The following is a 23,591-nucleotide window of genomic DNA, read 5'->3' on the forward strand; positions in this document are numbered from 1 at the left end:
TAGAGCATTTGGGCCAATGAACATTTTACAATAGAATTTCAATTGTAAAATTTACATATTATTTTATGTCAACTACAATGTTTTTTACATAAATTTGAGTGTAAGTAAGGTTGTTGAAGCAGTTTTCAGTTTGAAAGGTTAACAAGAACAGAAACAGACCAAGTTTATGTGTTATCGTACAGTTTATGTGTACAATAACACATAAATTATTGTTATTGTACACATAAAGGTTTATGAAGCTAAAACAAAAAGGGAAACGATAGCCTGCTGTGGAAAAACAAAGCAAACATGTTGATTATATCTTTTTATCTCATCTCGAACAGACAGTTAATGTTTTAATTTATGATAATTTAATATTGTCGTTTCCAGAGTCTGTCCACTAGACAGACATTGGAAACGACATATTTATAAACGACATGGAAACGAATATAATGTAATGCATTTTATATACATATATCTATATCTATATATATATATATATATTTATATATAATGGGGTCAGCAGCTATAATTCTCAAAAAGTAAATTGTTTCTTTATTTACTTTACTGTGGTTAAGTAGTTAAAATGCTAAGCTTTGAAAATAACAAAAAGTAGTCATAACTGATTTTTTTTATTTTTTTTAATGACAGTAGGACTCTAAAGTCTCAAGTGTTTAGGGGTAGGAGTTTATAAGTTCTCACTTCTTCCTACCCCATTTTGAGCATGATATGTTAACTGAAACAAAAAATCTGTATTTTCTCTTCTTTCTTATGCACTTCTTGTTACTGTGCACTATTTTATTTTTATATTTGTATCATGTTCGAATAAATTTCATTTCATTTCATTTCATTTCACTTTGTACTTATGACTGGAATAGCTGTTATAGCCACTTAAGTTTAAAAGCTTAGCTGTAATCAGAATTTAGCTGGAAATCTGTTCTTCTCTTTGTGCTGGTGTGTGTATGTGGGCTGACCTTTATTTTGAAAGATTGAACAGGAAGTGCCTTGCTGTACCGGTGTGGAACTTGACGGAAGTGTTTACAGCCTCCGTAGTAGAAGGAGGGGTGAGGCTAATGAGAGGAGGGACACCGCGGGGACAGAAACCACGGCAGTGCTTTAACCAACCCTGCGGCGTGCTCTACCGAGGAGTCCTGGATGGTCAACGCGGTCTACGTCGACTGGCAGTCTCTTCTTCTCATTTAAACAACTAAAGGCACTTTGAGCAAGTTTGGATCCAGGAGAATACTGTAATGAAATTAGCTGCTCGGAAAGTTTATCTTTTAACTTAAATGGGCTGAGGCAGCATGTTTTCAATGTTTTTTATATCAGTTTTTTTAAACTGAAGACGCAAAGAAGTTTGCGGGACGTCCGATCACCATGGAGAGGCGGGATTAAAATGGTTTTCATTTTTCTCGGATTGAAAGGTTAACAATGTGTCTACCTGCGCCCCGTTCCTCTTGATCTAGGCTTGTTTTTAACCACAAATATCCGTGGCGATAAAGGAATGGACACTTAGGCTCGTCTGCAAGAAATCTTAAAGAAGAGCATCCATGGATTGAGAGACTGTACTTTCAGTAAAGTGCCTCATGAAAGGTAAGGTGCAGGTGGAGCTTAGACATCCTCTAGTAATTTAAACCTTTAGACTAGAGGCATCTTTTGTTTAGTCATTTAAATCATGTGCACTTCCCTGATCTTTCGTTTGATGCATGTTAATTTCTGCACACACTTAATCCTACTGTGGCTTTTCCACAGCTTAAATATCCCCAGTTACAGCCATGCTCACAATCCCTTATTTTAAATGTGTTGTTGTTTTGGGTATCACATGCACTACTTGTAATCTGTGAGCGGGTCTTTTTTACATGATAGACCTTTCTAAAGAGGTTTAACTGTCTGCATTGCCCCTTTAAACCAGCAGCTCAGCGCCCTGGATTAAAACAAGGAAAAACTGACAGCAGCACATGTGTATACACAAACTGTTTTAAAAGCCCGTCTTCTCATGTGGCGTTAGAGTCCCAGAGTAACACAAAAGATGCACCTGTTTTGTTTAGCAGAAGATCTTGGTGGCTTGGTGTTTGTGTTGAGCGCACCAGTTTATCAGCCTGCTGCCTCTGTACGGTGTGGACAAAAGCTAGTTGTAACAGTTTTACACAAAGGACTGCAGCTCTTCTTTGCGCTGTTGTCCTGCTGATCACTTTATTGAGAAATACGCATCCCTGCGGAGGTCTGTTGTCTTGTTATGGATATGTATGTTCAATCCCATCTTAATAAGATTCAAATCTATAAGCATCTGAGCTTATAAATCAGCTTGATTGCAAAAGTCTTTGATTGTTTTTCACAGTTTCACAGTAAGTTTTAACATCTATGTTCTAAAAATGAACCCCCTGTGGAAAAACATCTTATCTTTGCTGTTTCTAGCAGTTGTAGTTCCCGGGTTTGGAAAAGCCCCTGAATTATTGACACAAAACAGCAAAAACCTGTTTTTCATTTGAAATTGGTGCTAAACACGATATCATCCAAGCCCTGGAGGTGCTTAAAGCTTGTGCACGTGAGGAGCTCAGTTGTTGCTTTACACAGTGATGTTTCTTAATGCTTGTCGTCTAGAAAGCCTCAATAGTTGATCCTGTATTTGGCATTGTTTAAATATGAAGATTACATGACCAGCGGTTCAGCTGTGGACATACTGACGTGTTGTTCTTAGAAATGTCTCATTTATGAGCTGAATAAGGCAGAGCACATTGAAATAAATTAAGAAATGCATTCATGCTCAATCCAGAAAGAAAGTACCTACAGTCAATGAATTTCTCTAGCTTCAGTTACCAAACGATGTCATCCTTTGTTCTTTTCAAGACAAATGGATCCAGTTTCTATCCAAGTTCTAAAGGTCTAGAAATGAGTTGGTTACTGGCATTGAAGTATACCGAGGTTCTGAAAAGCTCTTGTTTTAAACATTGGTAGTTAATATCGTCCAAGTTTTCCTTATCGGGCCGATGTGTTAAGAAATAACTAACATGGGCCGATACCGATGTTGATACCAATATATTTGCATCCCTCATAATCCATATTCTTCTGGGATCAATAGGAATCACTTCTATTTTTGTCCTTCTAAACAATAGCATGAATCAATTTTTCTTTGAAAGTTTTGCGTGAATACCATGACACCCAACTTATTTTTCTAAAAGTTATACCTTATAATCACATACCAGTCAATGCTGGGACAGATCCAAATCCAGTTAATTTCAATACAATGCAGTCATGTAATCAGATTGAAATACATATGGTACAATATTATCCTTGTTATGTTACAGTAGTTGATTAAAAAGATTTATCTAAGGAACTCCATCCAGTGGCTTTGCAGCATTGGTTTTGACTTGTACATTAATACCCCTTTCATCGTGCCATTAAGAGCTGTCCATAGTAAAAGAAATGAGTCTCTTTGTGTCAGTGTTCAATAAATTCAGTGCAATATGTCTGTGCTAAAGTTCATGACCTCAGACTTTAGGGCTTCGCTTAGTTTTATGGCTCTAACCTGCTTCTGAGAATTATAGGAGGTGAAGGACAAAAGCTCAGGACTTAAAGGGCAAAGCGAGCTGATTTGCTTTGCTGCATCTCAGCTAACGAACATGAAAGTAGATCATCTCAGGAGAGAAAAAAAAAATTCAATCAGTCTGTTCAGGCATGAAGCACATGGGTAATTTATTGGTGTAATGTGAGGAATTATTCAGTCCCTGCAGGAGGTGCGGAGGAAACCCTGAATGCAAGAGACTGACTGAATGTAAGTGAGGAATTTGAAAACACTCTGCCAGTAATTATTGCTAAACCTTGTAGTACCATATGTTAGCGTATTGGTGATCACTGGTAATCCATACACAGTGGGTTTTCCCTGGGATGCAGGGACTCCCCTCCCGTGCTCACTGTCTACTCAGTTTATTTCCCATTTTGTTCAAATAAACATCAATGGATTTTCCAAACTAGGTTGCGTTGCCAGGAACAAAATCCATGCATTGACTGCTTCAGTCTGCCGACTGGTCCCAGAGTTTTGGGACCAGTCGCTGTGTTAATAACTGTGTTTTGCCAGTTACAAATCTTTGGTTGGCCTGTCAGAGTTTCTGCTCGAGTAACACTTGTAGTTGCGGCACGACACAGGTTTGTACAAAGGCCACGGCCTGTCAGGATTAGGAGGGATTACTAAGAGAGTAATACTACTGCTTATCAGGCCTGTATCTGTCACAAGCATCACTGATGGGCCTGCTTAGGTACTGAGGGATAAGACATACTCTCACACACATAAGGTCAAACTGACAATACAGAAACCGATATATTATGGAAATATAGAGCTCTTGCTTTTGGGAGACTCCCAACATCTAATCTAAAACACCTGCATATCGAAGGAAAGAGTATTTATCTATCTACACATCTGCAAATGTTTATCGGCGTGCTTCTTGCTCCATTTCAGGAGGGAAAGTCTGTTAAGACCAGTCAGTTCAAGTGTCACGTGTCCTCCACGTCCGAGCCTGAAGATCGTATTAAAGCTGCCCAGCTGGTAAACAAACCATGCGGTTTCCACTAGAAGAAAGTCTGGACCGCCCCCCGTGGGCAGACCTTTGTGACTTGATATATCTGGGATTGATCACTGCAGCGCTACATGAAAGCATGTCCTTGATGTGTCTCAACAGTTTGATCTCTAATTCAGTTAAACTATTAACACTCGAAACAGGAGGCCAGGATTAGACTGGGTGTTACATATGTGCCGTCCAGAAGGCTAAGTCATGCCGAGATCCAAAGCAATTTGTGTCAGTGAAATCCAGAGGAACACAGCACCGTCGGATATTGTCAACATGCATGCTTTGGTTTCAAATATCTGCTGCTGATGTGTTTAACATTTGCAGTTTTTTATTTTTATTTTTGCAAAAGTATTCATATTGCCAGGTGGTGGCAACGTCATTAGCAAGGCCATTGCCTTTTTCTGCAATTCTGCTTGATTCAAATCTAGAATTTCAACCTTGCCAGTCAGGAAACCGAAGGAGAAGTTGTGAATGATGACGACAATTTTCTGCGCTGTTTTAAAATTGTAGTCTGCCTGTAGTTTTAGCAATGGCAGATGTGCAAGTGAATAAAGCTCTTCTGTCCTTGTTGGCCTCGCTTTCAAACATTGAATAAACTTTAACGGCTGCCTCGTTCGCATCGGCAGTGGAGGGCGGTTTTAGTGCAGGCAATTTTGGCTAAGCTTCATACCATCAGACTGGTGCGTTACATGCATCACGGGCAAACATTAGCAACTGTGTAAAATTTAAAACCTCAACGCAGTCCACTCTTCCAGCAAGCAGTCGTTTCTCAATAACTAAGAGTCCAGATCTTCTGTAGCGCGGAACAAGAGACTGGTTTTACCAAGTGCAACATCATGCTTTGAGAATGTGTTTCTTCAAGAGGAGCTGGGAATGTAGGCAGAATTTATGGGAAGATGGGTGGAGCTAAATAGAGGGGAAAACTAGAAGAAAAACCTTTTAGAAACTCTAAAAGTGGGAATCAAATTCACCTCCCACCAGGACAACACTACTATAAACACAACCAGAGCCGCAATGGTTAAGATCCAAACGTATTTATGTTTTAGTATTACACAGTCGAAGTCCAGACCTAAATTCAGTTGAGAATCTGACAGTTTCCATCCAGTCCAGCTGAGCTTTAGTTATTGTGCTTGAGGAATGGCCAAAATCTCAGTATCCTTGTCATGTAAAGCTGTAATTGCTTTGAAAGGGGGATTTCTACAAAATATTGATGCGGGGAGCGAGATACAAAACTCGGTTTTCAGGGGGTGTGGGGGTTTGTCAAATAAAACCCCCACACAGAATGTTGTCTTCTTACTTTACAGTTGTGCCCTGAATACCTTTTCCAGGCTCTATGTGTGTTACATTTGATCATTTTATGCATTCACTCTGAATTTAATATCTATCCTCCTTCAGAGGCCCTCAGAGTGCACATGCCAATTAAATGGCTCTGCTCTGCTGCATGAGGAAATAACCTGCTTGTCTATGTCTAATACCGCACCTGCAGACAGAAACCCCCTCCGCCCCCATTCTAGTCTTTCCTTGTCTGTCTGCACAAGACTGTCACATAGTACATCCTGGTGCTGAAGCATATTTCAGTTTCCTGGAGCAAAGGTAAAGCTGATTTGAGATTGCCAAATGATATTAGAGGCCTAGATGTGAGCTTAAACTGGCGAAACACTGTATAATGGGAATTTGATGTATATCTCATTCTGTTAAAAAAGAAAAGTGAGAAGGCAAAAGGAAGGAGGATGCCGTAAAGTGCAATCACATCCATCGGTTTGTTGCCTGCTGGAGGTGACACACAAACAATTTGGACTGTACAGATTTGTTGTTTATCTTCTGAATCCATTGAGAGCGGCGCTTATTTCAACATCCCAGAGGGCAAACAGAGGGCTGTTGAAAGGAACCCCCTGCGCTTTTGCATTTCACCGTGATGCCTGACTGACTCTAAGGTTCGTCTAAACAAGAAAGCCAGTAGAATATTATGAAGTTCCTATTTCTTCTCTGCTATTCTGGGCTGTTTGTTTGCTTAAGCGCTCTGAAGCGATTAAATGTCTCCAGCGGATCACGGAGTTGGTTTGCATTTGTACGGTCTATCTGCGGCTGCATCATCACCTAGCATGTGTCCCACCTCTTTTCTAAGCACAGCTGCCTTCTGAAGTTACTCAAATGAACTTTAAGCAGTGCGCTTATGGTAAGTGTACTGAATGAAGTGAATTGCGGGGAGGGTGGAAGGGCCTCCTTTATGCTTGGAGGGCAGCAACTTTAACGAGTCTCTAATCCAATTTAAAGTAGGCAGAGGAGCCACTTTTCCACTTCTTCAAGTGGAGTCATGTTTGTCAAACTCATTAGGAGATCAAACTCTGAAGTTTGTTTTTTCTTTTTTTTTTTTAAGATTCATTTGTGCATTTAGTCTTTAGATGAATCTTACATGATTCTGCTGTGTGTTCGTCATGTGCTGTCTTAATGTTAATCTAAGTAAAGCTCGTCATCCAACAGAAATCTGTTTTTGCTGCTTAAGCATTAGCAATAAGGCAACATTTGGAATTGGGAGACTTACCTTTCAGTAGGAATGGACATTTATCTTTTTTTATATATATATATACATTTTGTAGCAGAAGAATTTTTTCATTGTTGTCACAATAAATCCCAATTAATGTTTAACTCTCAGAACTGTCCACATTGTGTGTATTGTTAATTCTAGCATTTTCTGCACTGTACATGTGCAACAAGAGTGTTTTAAATAAATTAGAATATATGATTATTTCAGTTTCTGTTTGCAGATTAGTGTTATAAATCACACTTCTTTATGGCTGGTGTCCAAAAGAAGCATAAATTGTAAGGGTTTTTTTTGGCAGCATACGTATTTGTGATTGCTATCATGCAATCACAACCATACACTTGCCTAAAATAGAAGTAATAAATAACTCTTTTGGTCACTTTTATTACTGTCACAGAACTACCACAAAATATCGTGCTAACATTTTAAATTCATATCGCCCTCTTTTCAGTGTTGTTCCTTTCTCCTGCCTGCTGCTGTTGACCCATTTAGATTCAGACAAGACCTCATGAATGTGCTGGACCAAGCCCAAGCAACAGGTTAATCTGACCTTAAAGAGGTCTCCCTCATCGCTAACAAGCACACTTAAGTCCTAAACGTCCACAGGACGAAAAGTCTCGGTGGGTTTATTGGTTGTTTTTGAGAAGCTCTCATTGGATTGGCTCAGTTTGCCTTAAATCCAACATAAAATCAGATTATGTTTTCAAAGAATACACTTATTCATCAACCAAAGCACATCTGGAATATGGTGTTTGGCTTGGATAATGTGCAGACATAAACTCCAGGGATTACATGTGTCTGAGGAGGGGGATGTTTGAGGGATGTCCCCATGCAGCAGGGATTCTGTCAGTCTTTCTGTCTTTCTGATGAAGGGTAAAAAGGATGTACGGTCTTGTTTTTCAGACTGCAAGATGTGTGGAGGAGAGTGACGGACGGCCATGGGACTGGAGAGACGGTGGCTTCAGGCTGTCACCACTGCTGTAGCCATCTGTCTGCTAAGTAAGTATGCTAATGCAAATATGGATTAGCTGCATTCATTATTAATGCATTTCTGTGATGAATTTCTTTCTTGATGGCATTGTTCTTTTCAAGCACTTGTACACTTTACTTGGGTTAGCTGAAAAAGGTAATAATTAACGCCTAGCAGAAATCTGTATTTGTGTAAGCTAAACAAAACTTATATACATATATATATATATATATATATATATGCACAGTTAGACATTTTCTGATGAGAATTGTGTTACATCACAATTTGGCCTGTCACAATAAGCACTAAATTAATAATCACATGATAAATTAAAACAAGCTCAATATTGTCCACGTGGATGATTTATCATTTTTCTCTCTTCTTGCTCTTTTTCTGCCAATAATTGTATGACAAAAGTCTTCAGTCTGATGTTATGTTCTCAACTAGCCAATTTTTAAAAAAATAATCTATTGGCTCTAGTGGCTTTTTATTTTAAAGTGATTAGACAGGAAAACAGGGGACTAAGGCCTCCATACATGGATCTCACACAGCAGCACTCCATCTAGGATAGTTTTGTTTTCAGAAACTATATAATTCATTATTTTTAGTTTCTGTTAAGTGTATTTAGTATGGATATTTAAAATGTCCTCCAGTTTAAATATCCAACTTTAAATTCACTATAATTTAAAGTTCATTGATCTTTGAGAATGTGTTCTTGTATTATTATATTATTATTAAAGTGAGAAAAACATGTTCCATAAATCAATTGATTTTGTCACCATAGTATTCAACAGTCACATTATTACATTTTCTAGTTTGCTTAATTTTTTTTGCAGCAGTAGCTTTTTCATACTTTTATACAAGCAAGCATCCCTCGCCAACACTGTTACTTAGGATCAACAAGCATCTGGTGGAGCTTTGAGAAGCAGTGAGTGGATGTTGTTGATCAGCTGGACGCAGACGCTCCACATGTACAACATGGTTCATCAGCACTGCTTCATGTCGGGGAGAGAGTGAAGAGGAGGGGTCGCAGCTCAGACATGAGTGGACAAGAGAGAATGGGGACAAAATCCAACTTAAACAATATATATCTCTGGGTGCGGATTTAGATCAATCCTGGATTTATGCTACCCCGCCCTCAAACTCCAGACCCCAGGCACACGTCCTTGTGTGCGTGCTTGTGTTTGTAGAAGGGGGGTGGTGGGTGGTGGGATTGATCGTGCTGGTTCCACAGACCATGTGTATACCCCAGGGGGTGGTGAGAGGTTGGCTGGACCAAACACAGAGGCTCCCGCTGCATCAGAGCCTCACCCCTCCTCCTCTTTCCCTCCCTTTGAGATTAAAGTAATCACCAAGCCAGATGAGTAGTGGACCAAACACTGGCACCCAGTCGAGCACACACCCATGTTAGCACATGACAGCGAGGGAGATAAAGGAGGTGGAAGGACTGCTTCTTGCTCCAGGTGTCACTAATGGGATTGCAGCTACTCAATCCTTTTTACCAAATGCCCACATGATTGTTGTGAATGCCCTGTAATGGCCCGGCTTTTAGCAGTCGGGGAAAGTCAAACTCAGGAGCTGATCTGTGACCAGTTTCTGCCAGAACCAGTTATGATGTTATTTATTTTTTTATAACCCGTGTGCTGACCTCTTATTGGCTGTTCTGTAGGTACGGGCTGGTGAGGTATGACGCCTGTGGCATTTATTCAAAAATGTTGCGCAGTATAATTGCTTTTATTTAAAGCAGAAGACCAGCAGTAATTCACACTTCTGGTAAAACAATAAGTAAAACATATTATTTCAGTTGATACAACCAGGTTTCTTACTGGCCAGCACAGATTTCCAGTTTTCAGTTCTGACGGTTTTGAATTTGACAGATGAAATGGAAAAATAAAATGTAATCAAAGCACATCCGGTTTGTTGAAAGTTATTAGTTTGGCTGTATTTATAAAATTCAGTATTTGATTTAGAATACAGATCAGAGTCAGTCAAATGAAAAGTGGTCGTATGAAATCACTGGCCCATTGATAAGTACATCTTTAACAATATTATTTGTTACATTTTTTGTTAATATTTGGATTTTACTGTATGGAGAAGAATATAAAATAAATACCCACTAAATTTAATATTAGTATTTGTGTTTTGCACAACCTGAAATATTTCCAAATGGCTGAAATACGTGTTCTTTCAGCCTGCAGACTGGCAGTGTGCAGCAGAGGAAGGGCCGCTGTTCAACCTGAGAAAACGCTCATCACTCCGGCTCTTTTCTCTTGATCATGTTAAAAACGACCATAATCCATTAGTTGGAAAAGTTAGGTGTTTTGTAAAGTCATTTTGAAACTTTTCTATACTTTGTGGTTAAAGTTTCTCAGTAAAATTGATCCATTCTTCCTTAACAGCTTTCACAAAAACAAAACTCCCCAAAACAGTCTCCAAAATTTCAGAGCGTGTGATCCGGCTCTATTTGAGGCTGTAGCTTCCTTGAAATGGAGCATCTGTAATTTGCCTGTTCCTTGTTTATTGCCTCTTGCGCTGTCTGCACAGATCCACCCAGGCCTTTGCGCTGATGATATATCATCGTCTCTCCAGGTGTGTCTCAGGGTTTGGCATCGCTGGTCCGTGCCAGAGAGGGCGGCTCTGCAGAGCTGGACTGCAGTCTGACTCCATCGTCCAAAGAAGCCACCACCCCGAACCTCTTTCCCTTACACGTTGTGGAGTGGGTGCGCCTTGGCTACAATGTACCTGTTCTCATTAAATTCGGAGTGTACGCTCCTCGTGTTCATCCTAACTACAAAGGTAAGAAAAGCAACCCCCCCAGATAACAGATTTATTTGGTATCAAAACGTCCCTTCATTTTTTAAGAACAAAGGACGTCATAAGGAGGCTACACTGGTATTAATAACGACTTGGGGAGGAGAAGTTGGGTTCAAACCCTACCCCAAATAGATCATCCACGCAAAGCACTGTAATTACAGGTGTTCGGTCTGTGTTTTCGGCATGCACTTGTACAGCAGCGCAGAGGGGAAGGGTGAGAATGAGCGACAGTTAAAGAGGGGTGGGGTGGAGATGAGAAAGGAGGAAGGGGCATGCCAGGAACGCTGCTCACTGGGGGATTAGGAGTGTAGGTGGGGGCTTGGTTGTGAGCTGACAGTGTTTTATTAGTATGCTGAAGGGTGACCCAGTAAGAGGAGATTGTTGTGCTGGAAGGAGGATGGATGAAGCATTGGGAATAATGGGAGTTTTTCCTTGCTGGAAGCTCCATAATCCCATCATTGTCTGCCGGAGCCCAAAAGACAAAAGAGGGGTCTCACAACCTCCCGTTGCGCTTCCAAAGCCGACAAGACCACTGGGGCACCCCAAATCCTGTACTGTCCCAACTGGGTCACCAAAAAGTAGAAAGTTCCCAAACATCCCAGCTCATTTGTTGCGTGGGTGTGCAGAGACACATGTGAAATACCTGAGGAACCTCACTGTCACCTGGAACACGCTTCCAGCCATCAGGGGACTAATGCGTCGTTTTAGTCATCATCTCATGCATGTGCACCCATAGTAACGCCAGCAACACTGCAGAGGTGAAGTGTTGTGTAAAAAAACTAGGTGTTTTCTTGTTTTCTCATATTCATCCTTTGTGTATGTTTTTTTTTTTTGTCTGGTGTGGGTTGTGCCTCTGTCTGCCTCAGATCCTCATATTTCCCCTCCCACTGGAGGCAGATGGCAGCATGTCAGGCGTGTCAGTGCTGCGGCTCTAATGTATGCTGCCCTCAAATTAAAATGTTTTGGGATTTTAGATTTGACGCTGAGACTGGGTCAGGTTGCCAAACGTTTCCCGATCTTTGCGTTAGCCTGTCCGAGGACACAAGAGCGTCAAATGAAGATCAAGATCAACCCGTAAAGAATCAGAAAACGGAGCTATGAATAATGGAGGAGCTGTGCTACTGTTCACTTCCTTTGTAAACAGAGCAGATTCATTCTGTATCTATTCCCACCGCTTTTAAATTTTGTCTTGTGAAACTTTAATTCATTTTAAGGGGATTTCATGTGATAGTTGCAGCTTCTTGTAAAAAGAAATGATACATAGTCTCAAAATGTATTACAAATAAAAATCTAAACATGTGCTGTGAATTTGTGTTCAGCCCCCACAGTTAAAATTTTGTAGAGTCACCTTCTGCCGTGATTACAGTCTAAGTCTCCGTCAGCTTTGCAACTCTGAACACTGACATTGTTCATTCTAATACTTGAACATGCTTTGCTCTAAAAACCATCGATTTTCACTCTGGTTGTATGTCTGAACCCTTCGTCCTGTTGGAAGGTGAACCTCCATCCCAGTCTGAAATGTTTTGCTGCCTCTTTTTTTGTTTTCTTCCAGCATTATCGTGTACATAGTTCAGTCCCTTTCCAGTCAACTCTGACCCGCCTCCATCTCCATGTACAGCATCCTCAAAGATGGATTGGATGTTGGACAGAAAGTTGCTCCATTAGGTGTTCACAGCTTGAGATGTTGCTTTATAACCAAATCCCCGCTTTAACATTCTTCACATCTTTCTGTTTGATGCGTCTGCTGTGTTCCTGTGTTTTCATGATGCTGTTTGTTCACTTAGGTTTTCTAACAAACCTCTACTCTGCAACACCTGGATTTATACTGAGATTAAAAAGACACAGGTGAACTCAGTTTATTATTTGTTTGACTTTTGAAGTTGGTAAGCATTTCTAGATTTTTCTTAGGTGTGAAAGAGAAAGAGGAGTTAGATACAGATATCCAGCACACTTTCCACATCACAGTTATGTGCCTATCTTATAAAGTCCCAGTAAAATACATTAAGTCTTGGACCAGTATGTGACAAAATGTGAAAAGTTAAAGGAGAATCCCTACTTTTTGCAAGACAGCAGCTAGAGATGTTTAAAACTAAAAAGCTTTCCACTGTTAAAGTAGATTATGCTTCTTGTTTTTTCTGCTGTACTCATTGCATTGCAAATGATGTCAGATGCTGTGTGTCCTCAGCCTGCTGCTATGTCCCAAGGTCGTTTACGCTATTAGCAATTTTTATCAGCGGAGATGAAAAGAATCTCAGCGAGTGGCATCCGTGGTGCTTGTTTCCGTCCATTAAAGCAGCTGTTTTTGATATAATATCAGGTGCGCTTGAGATTGTGCTGTGTGTGCTCAAGGAGTGTCCCCACTCCAGCCATAGGAACCATTAAACACAAACCTGTCCAGCTCTCAAGAGAATGCTTCATATTTCACCGCTGCCCGTTTCCCACTCTCGGCAATGCCCTGCAGGGCTAAACATTAGTCAGCTCACAGCTAAGAGGAAACAGCCAGACCAAACTGTGACTGACACTCTTGCAATAGCAGGCTTTAGTTGTATCTGTCCAGATGATGTGTTTGAGTCTGGCAGTGTCAGGATGGTTTACTGTTGCAGGGCTAGATCAAATGTTGTGAAGAAAATCAGCAGAGACTGTGAGCGGGGGGCTCTGACCCGAGGTTAGGACGACAATGGGCAAACCCCCAGATCTCAGCGGGCCGCCCTCACACTCGCAGTGTGACTTGTGAAACCCCGGGGAAGTCAGAGACTGTGTTTTTCACACACGTGCAGGAGTCAGTAAAACATTTACAGGCTTTAATGTTGACAACTAGTCCAGACAAATGCTAAATTTTTTCCACCCGCCTTCTAGTAAAGTTGTGTGAAATGTATCGTTAAACAGCCAGGCTTATGTGAATGTGGGCGTGTTTTATCTTCAAAAGCAAGGTGGGGAAATTGAAACATAAACCTGAATGTTAGTTTATCTGGACCAGGTGATTGTGCAGCTAACAATAACACATAAAAAGCATAACAGACTGAAACCGAAGTTCTTCATTTTTGTAATCTTGGAGCAGCAGGTTGACGCAGGGACCCGAGTGCTTCAGGCTTCTTGTCCTGCAGGGTTCCTGTAGAGTCTCGGCAAAAGTATGCAATTTAATTAAAGTATTTCATTGGTCTGGTCAAGCAAGAAAAAAACAAAAACATTTGTAATCTCAAATCTTTTTGCCTATCCTGTTCAGTACGTTTATAACAACCTGGCCATCCATTTATCTGTTTGGGGTGGGCATTTATCATATTTATCATTTATCAGAATACAATAAGATACTCCATTTGTCATTGTCGATAAACTGCAAATGACATTTAACAAAACCAAACACAACTGTTTGTATCGTCAGTTTTACTATTTTCTCCACTGTTCATTAAGAGTATGAGTAAATACCTCAAAATGTGAAAATACGATAAAATTGCTATACAGTTTAGTGACACAAATCACACTTCCTTATGTAAATGGAGTCTAAAAACCCGTATTATATATTATATTAAAAGTTTATAACTGTAGAAATATCTTAGATTTTTTTCAAATAAGCCTGACAACACCACAAAATCTGGGAAATGATGACATTTTACTAGAAAAACATATTATTATTTTTTTTTTAAATTAAAATAAGAAAAAGCGTTTATCTAAGGTCTGTCCAGCTGAACTACGGAAACAATGACTAGACACACAGAAATAATTAACACAAGGTTATCTTTCCCCAATTTTCAAACAGACTTCATGTTTTGCTCTGGGAAGAAGTTGAAATGCCTCTTCAGGTGGGCTGAACTCTGACGTTCCTTTGTGAAGATTTGAAAATTAAATCAAACGCTTTGTGGCCGTGCCTAAACAGCTTATGCCTGTATTAAGTTGAGTTACTGTAGTAAATGTGGGCATATGAGCTTCGTGAAGCTGCGTCCAGCGCACTAACTACGAGCTGGACGCAGCGAGAGGGACAGAGTTAACTGTAATCTGTCCCATGACAAAGAGCTATTCATAAGAGGGTTAAACTGATTAGTGGGACAGGAGGATTGAAGAGAGAAATTTGGGGGGAGCAGGAGGGGGCGAGCTGTCCGAGGCAGCGGCCGGACCCAGACTTATGATTGTATTCAAATCAAAACACATCCCACAATGCACCACTGCCCCAGCTCCCTTACTCACATGTGGATGAACAAAGAAAAGCAAAGCTGATGCTTCTCCAAACAAAACAAAAAAAAAAGAACTGCCTTCCTCCAAAGGTTTCCCTGTCAGCATATTGAATGAAATCTGCAGTGCTGCGCCTGTTTTATTTATGAATATGAAACAAGAAAACATTTGTACTGAAGCTGCAGTTTCCATTAAGCCGATGAAATACAGTTTTTCTGCTAAGACGATGAAAGAAAGAGAGCTGTGTAATCACAAAGCATCCAGACTTATAGGGGTTTCACCTCCGGGTCCTTTGAAAAGAACCTGAGAAGGAGGAGATAACATCATGGAGACGATGGCCAGCCGGCAGCGGCTCCGCTCTGAAAGCCGAGTGGCTGCCGGCCCACCACCCACCGGGTGAGAACCTCACTCGCTAATATGAAGAGGCTGCGTCTTAGAGTTCAAACAGCGCTGGTGGGATTAGCGTTTCCATTTTCTACCCTTGGCTGCACTGCAGCTCAACCTGTTGGAAACAAGGACTCATTTTTTAACGTGGAGCGGATCTGTCATGTGATTGCGACTGGATGAAGAAAAAAAAAAAGAAAAGAAATATCCAGGCGGAGGTGGAGATGGAGCAGCGGCTATTGTCTCAACCAATCGCTCTGTTCTCCATAGAGCTTAATGGCATTTGTCTCTTGAAGGTGGACTTTGTGTTAGTGTAGGACTGGGTGGGGGGGGTGATGAATGCGTCTGCTGGAGCTCGGGGGTCAAGAAGGTCAACCTCTCATTGGTTTCAGTGGATTATCGATGCACATAATTTGAGTAACCTCTCCATAACCTCTCCCTCAGTTCTCCGTTTCAAACACGTGAAGGGTTGTTTGTATGCCATCGGTTTCCCATTTTTTCACTCTTGTGTCCAGTCGTGTCGCCGAAGACATGAGCAACCTTATTTTTAGCGTCTGACAGGGCAGAACACCTGCCAAGTGCCATCTTAGGTTTTAATTCCAACACACAACATTCAAATTTGGATAAAGCGCCATTTGTCACACAGCCTGGTTGTTTTGTCTGCCTGCAGGGTGAAAGGGAAAGTCTCCTTTCTCTGTTGTTCATTATTTCTTTCATTCTCCCGTCTCCATCTCTTGGGGTCTGGATTTTCATCCATGCAATGTTTTTTCACCGCTTGTAATTTTTCAAACCTTTGACAGTAGAAGCCCACCTCCTCCCTCAGCCATGCACGATCAACCCGCCCCCTGCCCATGTTTGGCCGTGTCGTGTTTCTACAGCAACTGAATTTAAATCTAAACCTACAGCCCGGGCTTTCCTCGGTCTCATCACTATGGTAACCTGAGAGCACGAGGAATGACGGGGTGGAGCTGGGGAGGGAGGTTGTCGTCTCTTTGTAGTGACGGACATGGGGGAGGATACGGGAGAGGGTTAAGACAGGGTTGGACAGTGAAACCAGGCTTCAGGGGGCAGGGCACTCTCCGGTTTTTGAAAATCAACATGTACTCGCACTCACGTGCTCCAGGGCCCTGTGGCATCGTAGGGATTTCCACCAGCTGCACTTTAGCGATCCCTACTCTTGCACACAGAAGTGGGCGATAAATTCCACATCGGTTGAGAAAAGGTTGCAGAGGAAATGTGCAGCTGTGGGAGGATCCCTCATGGCACGATTAGAGGAAACCGTCTAAAGTTATCCCGATACCTGTTATCATCTCTCCGCACGTTTCCCCCTCGCTCTCCCAACCCTGCCCAGCTGTTCGAAAGATGCTGACCTGAAACCAAAGGCATTCGTTTTATGGATCCTCTAAAGTGAGCGCCGCTCCCATCTAGTGCTTGTCCGTCTTTCAGGAGGTCAGTCAATCATTAAACCCAACTATTAAGCACAGCAACTACCCCGACAGGAATGCAGGGTTAATTGTTACCTATTGTCTGTCTTCACTCTCTGTGTGTGTTTCAACCCATCTTAAGGCCGTACACATAGGCAAATAAAATGCACAGCTTTCAGCCATTAATCAAAGGGTCATGTTGTCTGGAAGGAAAAAATGTGTTGAATAGGGAGATTCTAAATAATGCTAATGCTGCTTGAGGTTGCAGGATATAGAAGATTGTTTAAGATTAAGTGAAGCAAACCTTTTTATTTGGTTTGCTTTATTAGGGATATTTAGTCTGATATCCCTAAACAAAAATTATTGCAGCCAGTTTCTTTCAGAAGTCACCTAATTACCGTGTAGTGTTAATTAGCTGTTCTGCGGGCCTCAGAGGTTTGTTCGGGAACATTAGTGAACAGCATCATGAAGAAACACAGGAGCTCTGGCAGAGCTGCAGAAATCCACAAAAATCTTCCAGCAGGACAGCTAATGGTCATGAAATGCAAACATCTATGTGGTTATGGAAGAGTGTCAAGAAGAAAACCACTGATGAAAGAAAGCGTATACAAGTAATGTTTGCAGTTTTCCACAAGCCGCAGTACTTCAGATTTGACTCAGAGTTAGGTGGAGCAAAAAAAAATAAAGGAATCCTGGAAGAAAACCCTTTGCTGGGGTTGGACATTTGCTTTTCAATCTTACTGAGCTAGAGGTACTTTGCAAAAAAAAAGAGTTTGCAAAAATTTTAAGATATTCAAAGAGAGTTAGTTGAGACGTAAAGCAACAAACCTGAAGCGGTAATGGCAGTGGTTCTACAAAGCGTTGACCCTGAAGAGAAATTCACATCACTCTTTTTTTCAGTTTCATTTGTAAATAAGACAATAAAAGCCAAAAATTATTCTCCTTCCTCTTCTCAATTATGTGCGAATTTGTGTCAGTTTTGCAAATTACATTAAAGTTTTTGATTTATATTTTTAAAAATGTGAAAAAGTTCAAGTGTAATGACTCTTAGCAGTGCATTTATTTGATTTTGCTTGGATGTGATTTTGAAACATTCTCCAAAGTTTATCGATGCACGGTGGCCTAACCTGCAAGCTGCAGGAAGGAGAACGGGTCGGTGGGAACTCCTTCACATTTCCGTGTTTACTTTCAAACTGCTCTGGCAGCGTCTGGTATGAGCATCGTGTGTGTTTTCCCCCCTGCCCGCATCCTCCAGTCGTTTAAAGCCCTCAGATTGAAGGGCACAAAAAAAAAAAAAAAAAGGAGTTCATTGAGAGACAGAATAAAAGGAGGGGGTGTACCCTGAAAGCCAGGCTGCAGTCACCAGGCAACTAGCATATCAAGTTTCAAAGCTTGACAAGGAGTTGTAAGAAGTACAGAGGGGAGCGGAGGAAGCGGGGCATTGGGTGTGTGTGGTAGAAACGCTCGTGCATGGCCCATCTGTGTCTGAGCGTGCGCTCACACAAGTGCAGTGTGCATCTGCCATGCTTCCTCTTGTTCATTTCTATCCTTTGCCCCCCAAATGAACAAAACAAGTGACTCATTTCTCCCATGCATTGTCTTAGAATTAAATTTTTAGCCCAGCACTCCTGAATCCAGAATAAAAAATGAGTCATATGCATACTTTTTTCATCGAAGTTCTTTAATAAAACATATTCAAGAATTTCTGGCTTGCTAACTGTAGCTCTCCGCTAAGCCGCCCAAACCCTAAATGACAGAACACCGTCTTCATCTGTCATCTTACATATCATTTTAACCATCACTGTAGTGATTCATGTGTTTGCACTCCACCTCAGGGCCGCTGACTTCTCATCATCTGAGCTAGAGTCAGGAGACTTAGCCAACATGTTAAAGCTCAATCATTTTCACTGCGGTGCACGATGGCTACATAAATTCATTATGCATGAACGTTACTGGAAAGCACTCAGATTTATTTTAAAGCAATTGGAGTCAGTGTTGTAAGAGATATTACAAAATACTTGAACTAATGATTATTGTTAGTGTCGTTTGCTTAATGATGAGGTCAGTATACAACAATTAATAAAGTTCCCTCTCAAGATAGATTGCTTGCATCCTCACAAAGCCAGCCTGCCTTGACTTTTGGGATGAAGCCAGGGAATGAGGGAGTGAAGGGTTGTTCATTGTTATATGAGGAGCTTCGGTTTCTTGTAAAACTTTTAGTCGAGACAACCCTCTTGAAAACGTCTCGCACTGAGCTCATTTCTGAGTAAAAGAAGACATAAGAAGACCAAACCTCAGTGCTGTGCAATCTTATCTCTTCTTTTGTCATTGTGCAACTACAAACTCCCCGGTATCTTCATTGGGATTCTGTTCCAACCCATATTTGTGTTCCAAAGTAATTGAAATGAATGCAAAAAGTGTGGCATGCTTTGCGGCTGGGAAGGTGGATGATCTAAATACAGTGCAGTCCTGGAAGAAAACCTGTTAGAGACAGGAGAGGGAGGAAGAGGTTCACCTGCTAGCAGCAACAACCTCAAACAGCCAGAGCTGCAATAGATCAAAGCTTAATGAATGTGTTACAATGGTTCCACTCACTGAGTCTCATTGAGGAAGAGTTCAGTGTCTAGATGTACAAAGCTGATAGAAACAGTCCCCAGAGGACCTGCAGCAGGAATTGTGGGGCAGCGTCTTTGTTTTTCTTTTTTTTCATTCTTTTTACAAAAATCAGCTGGGGACTGAATGCAAATACAAATATACCATTCTTTAAAGACTGATATTTATAAAAAGCCTTTTTAAAAATCATTTCCTTCCACTTCATAGTTAATCATTACTTTGTGTTGGCCTGTCACATAAAAACTAACTAAATTAGTACTTTTGCAAGGTGCCTGTGTTTTTGTTTTTTCCTCTGGCCAAAACTTTGACTGCTTTTCATCAACAGCAAAATATTTCCATGCCTCTCCCTGGAAAATACGGCATCCAACTCCAACTGTGCACTTGTAGGTTCCTGGGGCTTGAATGACATCGAGGAAAGATTGATCTTGGTTTTGACCATTTTAGGGACTAAAAATGAGTTCATTTGCTCATCTGTTCTTCAAGATGTCTGCTGCTTCCACCATTTCTGCTGTTTTCATAAATCTTAACTATGACAGTTGTTATTTTGTATAAACTTGAAAAATTCATCAGAGTCCCTCGATGCATGTGGATCTGCCCGCTTGCAGAAGGCCTATGACTTTGACACTGGCCTTTGTGACAATGGATTGCTGTGTCCTCTGCATGAAAAGCTCTCTTCCTGCATATGCTGACGTTGCCTGTCTGCCTTTGTGCGTCTGTTAATCTTTTTTTTCCTCTTTGCCTTTCGACCCTCACCCTTCCTCCCACAGGGCGTGTGTCTCTGACCCGCGGCGCCTCTCTGCTGGTAGAACGGCTGACCCTGGAGGACGAGGGCTGGTTCGAGTGTCGTATCCTTCTCCTGGACAGCAAAACCGACAACTTTCAAAATGGCACATGGACCTTCCTCTCCATCACAGGTGCAGCACTGCAGGGTGTTGGGAACATGGGAGCTGCTTCCTTCGTCACTCGTCGCTGGTTTAGACTTTATTTAGAACGTCTGCAGCATGGGGTCTGGCTATAGTCTGAAGGCCCTGGCAAAAGGGAAATTGCTGAACATTAATTGCAGTGAACATTAAAACATGCACACTGGATGCAAGGGCATCGCACCTTGTTTTTACCTGCCATGAAAAACTGACCAATGCTTGTGAGGTTTGTCGCTGAAGATTAAGGTTAAATGCTCAAAGCCTTTGACTCACATGCTTCTTAACTCTTAAGTCTCACTCACACACGCACGCGCTGGTTAAGCTAAAGCGGAGTTATGTCACTCAGAGTGTGAGGTAGAGGTTTGATATGATGACGCTGCAGTTGATGAAAGCCATCTGTTTGCTGCAGGACACAATTTTGGGTTCACAGCAGCAGTTCGTAGATATTGCACATGATATTGAATATCATATTTTGTTCATATCTGAGAATTAATTGAATAATATTGGAATTTAATATGATGGTGCATAGTGTTAATGGAAGGAAAATGAATGAATGGTTTTCAAGATATTTACAAATATAGTAGAAGTGTGATGTACATTTGTGTTTACATGTAGATCTATCCAAATTGGATCGACTTAAATGCAGAGAAATCCTGGAAGAAAATGTGTTCAAATGTGCAAAAGACTTGAGGGAGGGTTAGAGAATCATTTTCAGCAGGAAAACTTCCCTAAACAAACAGCCTAAGCTGTTAGATTTAAACATGTTAATGTGTTAGAATGGCCTAGTCAAAGTGAAGACCAAAGTCAAATTTCAGTCTGGGACAAGAAATAAAAATTTCTGTTTACACATCGAGATATTTTTTAACTTCAGTCCTTGGATGTGGAAACTCTTCCGGGACAAACACACCCCAAAACTACAAGCACAACATTTTGAAAACCATGTGCCATTTTCTTCCAATTCACTTTCAGATTTACTTTATGTTGGATTATAACACAAAATTCCTATTGGGTCATGGTTGTAACATGAAAAATGTGAAATTATCAATGCGTTGTATATGTATTGATACCCAATTTGATCATGCGAGTGAAAATCACCCCTTCTGTGTTTGTGTCTTTGCTCTAGCTCCTCCCGTGTTCATCAAGACGCCGCCAACCTTTGTGGAGGTTCTGCTCGGAGACTCGTTGACTCTTAGCTGCGGAGCCCACGGCAACCCTCGACCAACGGTCGTCTGGCACAAGGATGAGAGTCCGATTGAGAAACATGAAAAAATTAAAGTGAGTTCCATCAACAGACAACCCTGCAGAGATTTAAATAAATACTCATGCAATTTGTGTTTCGTTATCGTTCATTTCTTAGGTGTTCAACGGTACTCTGTCTCTTGCCACTGTCACAAGAAATATTTCTGGAGTCTATAAATGCCACGTATCCAACACAGAGGGGAATCTGACCCATTATACGGAGCTGCAGGTTCAAGGTAATTGTTGAACAATCCGTCATCAAACGCAGAATCGCTGCCTATCTAATACGAAGGAAGCGCTGTTGCATTTGTATGAGAACATAACATAAGGGTGTGTAACACGTAGTTATATGTTTGTGCATACCGCCACCTACAGTTCATTCTGCGAACTGTAGGTGGCTTAAAACTGACCAGCAATAATTACTGATCTGCTCATTGCTTTTTTTTTAAAGGTCCACCGATCATCATCATCTCCCCTGAGGACACGACTCTCAATATGTCCCAGGATGCCGTTCTGCAGTGCCAGGCAGATGCTTACCCTTCAAACTTGACCTACGAGTGGCTGAAACAAGGACAGAACGTTTATCACATCGAGTGAGTCCATACCTGTAAAAAAAACTCCATCAAGACGCTCAGCACGGTGGGAAATATCACACATGGTAGACTTATCTACTCGAAAAGTTGCAGATGTAAATATTTCCAAGGCACGCTGGTAATGCGATAAGTTTTAATTGGATTGTTCGTGAGATAATTATATCATGTGATCAAAGAAGATTGCCGTTTAGATTAACGTATCGTCTTCTAAATCTTTCTTGCACATCCGTTTAGTAGAAGTCACTGTTTTCCGTGTATATTTCAGGGTGTTTCTTTAATTTCTGTTTCTTTCATATACCGTTTTATCATAAATTGCACCATGTTTTGTGTCTTTAGGTCCCTCAGGTCCAGAGTGAAGATTCTGGTGGATGGAACTCTCCTGATTCCTAATCTCATCCCAGAAGATGCTGGAAATTACACTTGCATCCCTACCAATGGAATACTGACTCCACCGTCGGCGTCTGCCCATTTGAAAGTGAAACGTTAGTGTCTTACCGTCTCATTCTTTGTGGCTCATCGAAAGATGAATGTGTTTTACAGCGATTTCTAATCAGAAAGCGTTTTTTAATTTTTTTGAGTTTTTTTTAAATTATTATTTTAGACCCGGCACGTGTTGGAAGAATGCTGCGTGAAACTTATTTGCCAGCAGGAATGGAGGGGGTGATCTTCTGCCCTGTGCAGGCTGACCCGCCTGTGCTGTATGTCAACTGGACCAAAGACGGAAATGAGCTGAATCTTGACAATGTAAATGTTAGGACTTGTTTTATAATCTGTGCAGATTGGGTTCTCAAAGTCACTGTAGAGTTAATATTTTGGTTTTTTTCACTTGTGTAGTTCCCAGGTTGGATGGTGAACTCAGAGGGCTCAGTGTTTATAGCAACAGCCAATGACAATGCTGTAGGCATGTACACCTGCACCCCTTACAACAGCTACGGCACAATGGGCCAGTCTGAGCCCACCAAAGTTATTTTGCAGGTAAAGTTCCCATTTTCAGACTTGCAGTACCTTTAAAAAGTACTAAAAGCCCTTGAACTTCTCCTCATTTTCTGACTTTACAGCTACAAGTTTATGTGTGTTTTATTGGGATTTTATTTGAGGACAATACAAAGCTGTGTAGAATTGTAAAGTGAAAAGAAAGTATTCACTCTGAATATTTTACTATTTAAAATCAGGCCCTGAAGCAATGCTTTGTGTGACCAATTTTCCATTCAGTTGCAGCTTTAAGTCATTTGGGTTATGCGTCTGTGAGTAGACAAGTCTTGCCAAGCCACAGATTCTTTACTGGGTTTAGATTTGGCCTTTGCTTGGACCAAAACTATCAATAATATAGTGATTCTTAAACCTCTTATAACAAGTACCTGTCAGGGTCTTAAATATAAAAACATTA

At 41.1% G+C, this 23,591-nt stretch overlaps 1 protein-coding gene across 2 annotated transcripts in view; it reads left to right on the forward strand.

The window, feature by feature from the left end:
- The first annotated feature begins 1,067 nt into the window (after positions 1 to 1,067).
- igsf9b (immunoglobulin superfamily, member 9b) overlaps positions 1,068 to 23,591 on the forward strand; it is a 30,488-nt gene continuing 7,964 nt past the window's right edge. For both annotated transcript variants that reach the window (XM_044110963.1, XM_044110964.1), the window contains exons 1-10: positions 1,068 to 1,572; positions 7,987 to 8,082; positions 10,643 to 10,849; positions 20,220 to 20,366; positions 21,496 to 21,647; positions 21,730 to 21,847; positions 22,063 to 22,204; positions 22,541 to 22,686; positions 22,806 to 22,948; positions 23,039 to 23,179. In XM_044110963.1, the coding sequence (XP_043966898.1) occupies positions 8,022 to 8,082; positions 10,643 to 10,849; positions 20,220 to 20,366; positions 21,496 to 21,647; positions 21,730 to 21,847; positions 22,063 to 22,204; positions 22,541 to 22,686; positions 22,806 to 22,948; positions 23,039 to 23,179 (1,257 nt within the window). In that variant the 5' untranslated portion in view covers positions 1,068 to 1,572; positions 7,987 to 8,021. The remainder of the gene's footprint in view (positions 1,573 to 7,986; positions 8,083 to 10,642; positions 10,850 to 20,219; positions 20,367 to 21,495; positions 21,648 to 21,729; positions 21,848 to 22,062; positions 22,205 to 22,540; positions 22,687 to 22,805; positions 22,949 to 23,038; positions 23,180 to 23,591) is intronic.

The sequence above is a fragment of the Gambusia affinis genome, linkage group LG03 (genome assembly GCF_019740435.1).
Source record: "Gambusia affinis linkage group LG03, SWU_Gaff_1.0, whole genome shotgun sequence".
NCBI classification, from domain to species: Eukaryota; Metazoa; Chordata; class Actinopteri; order Cyprinodontiformes; family Poeciliidae; genus Gambusia; species Gambusia affinis.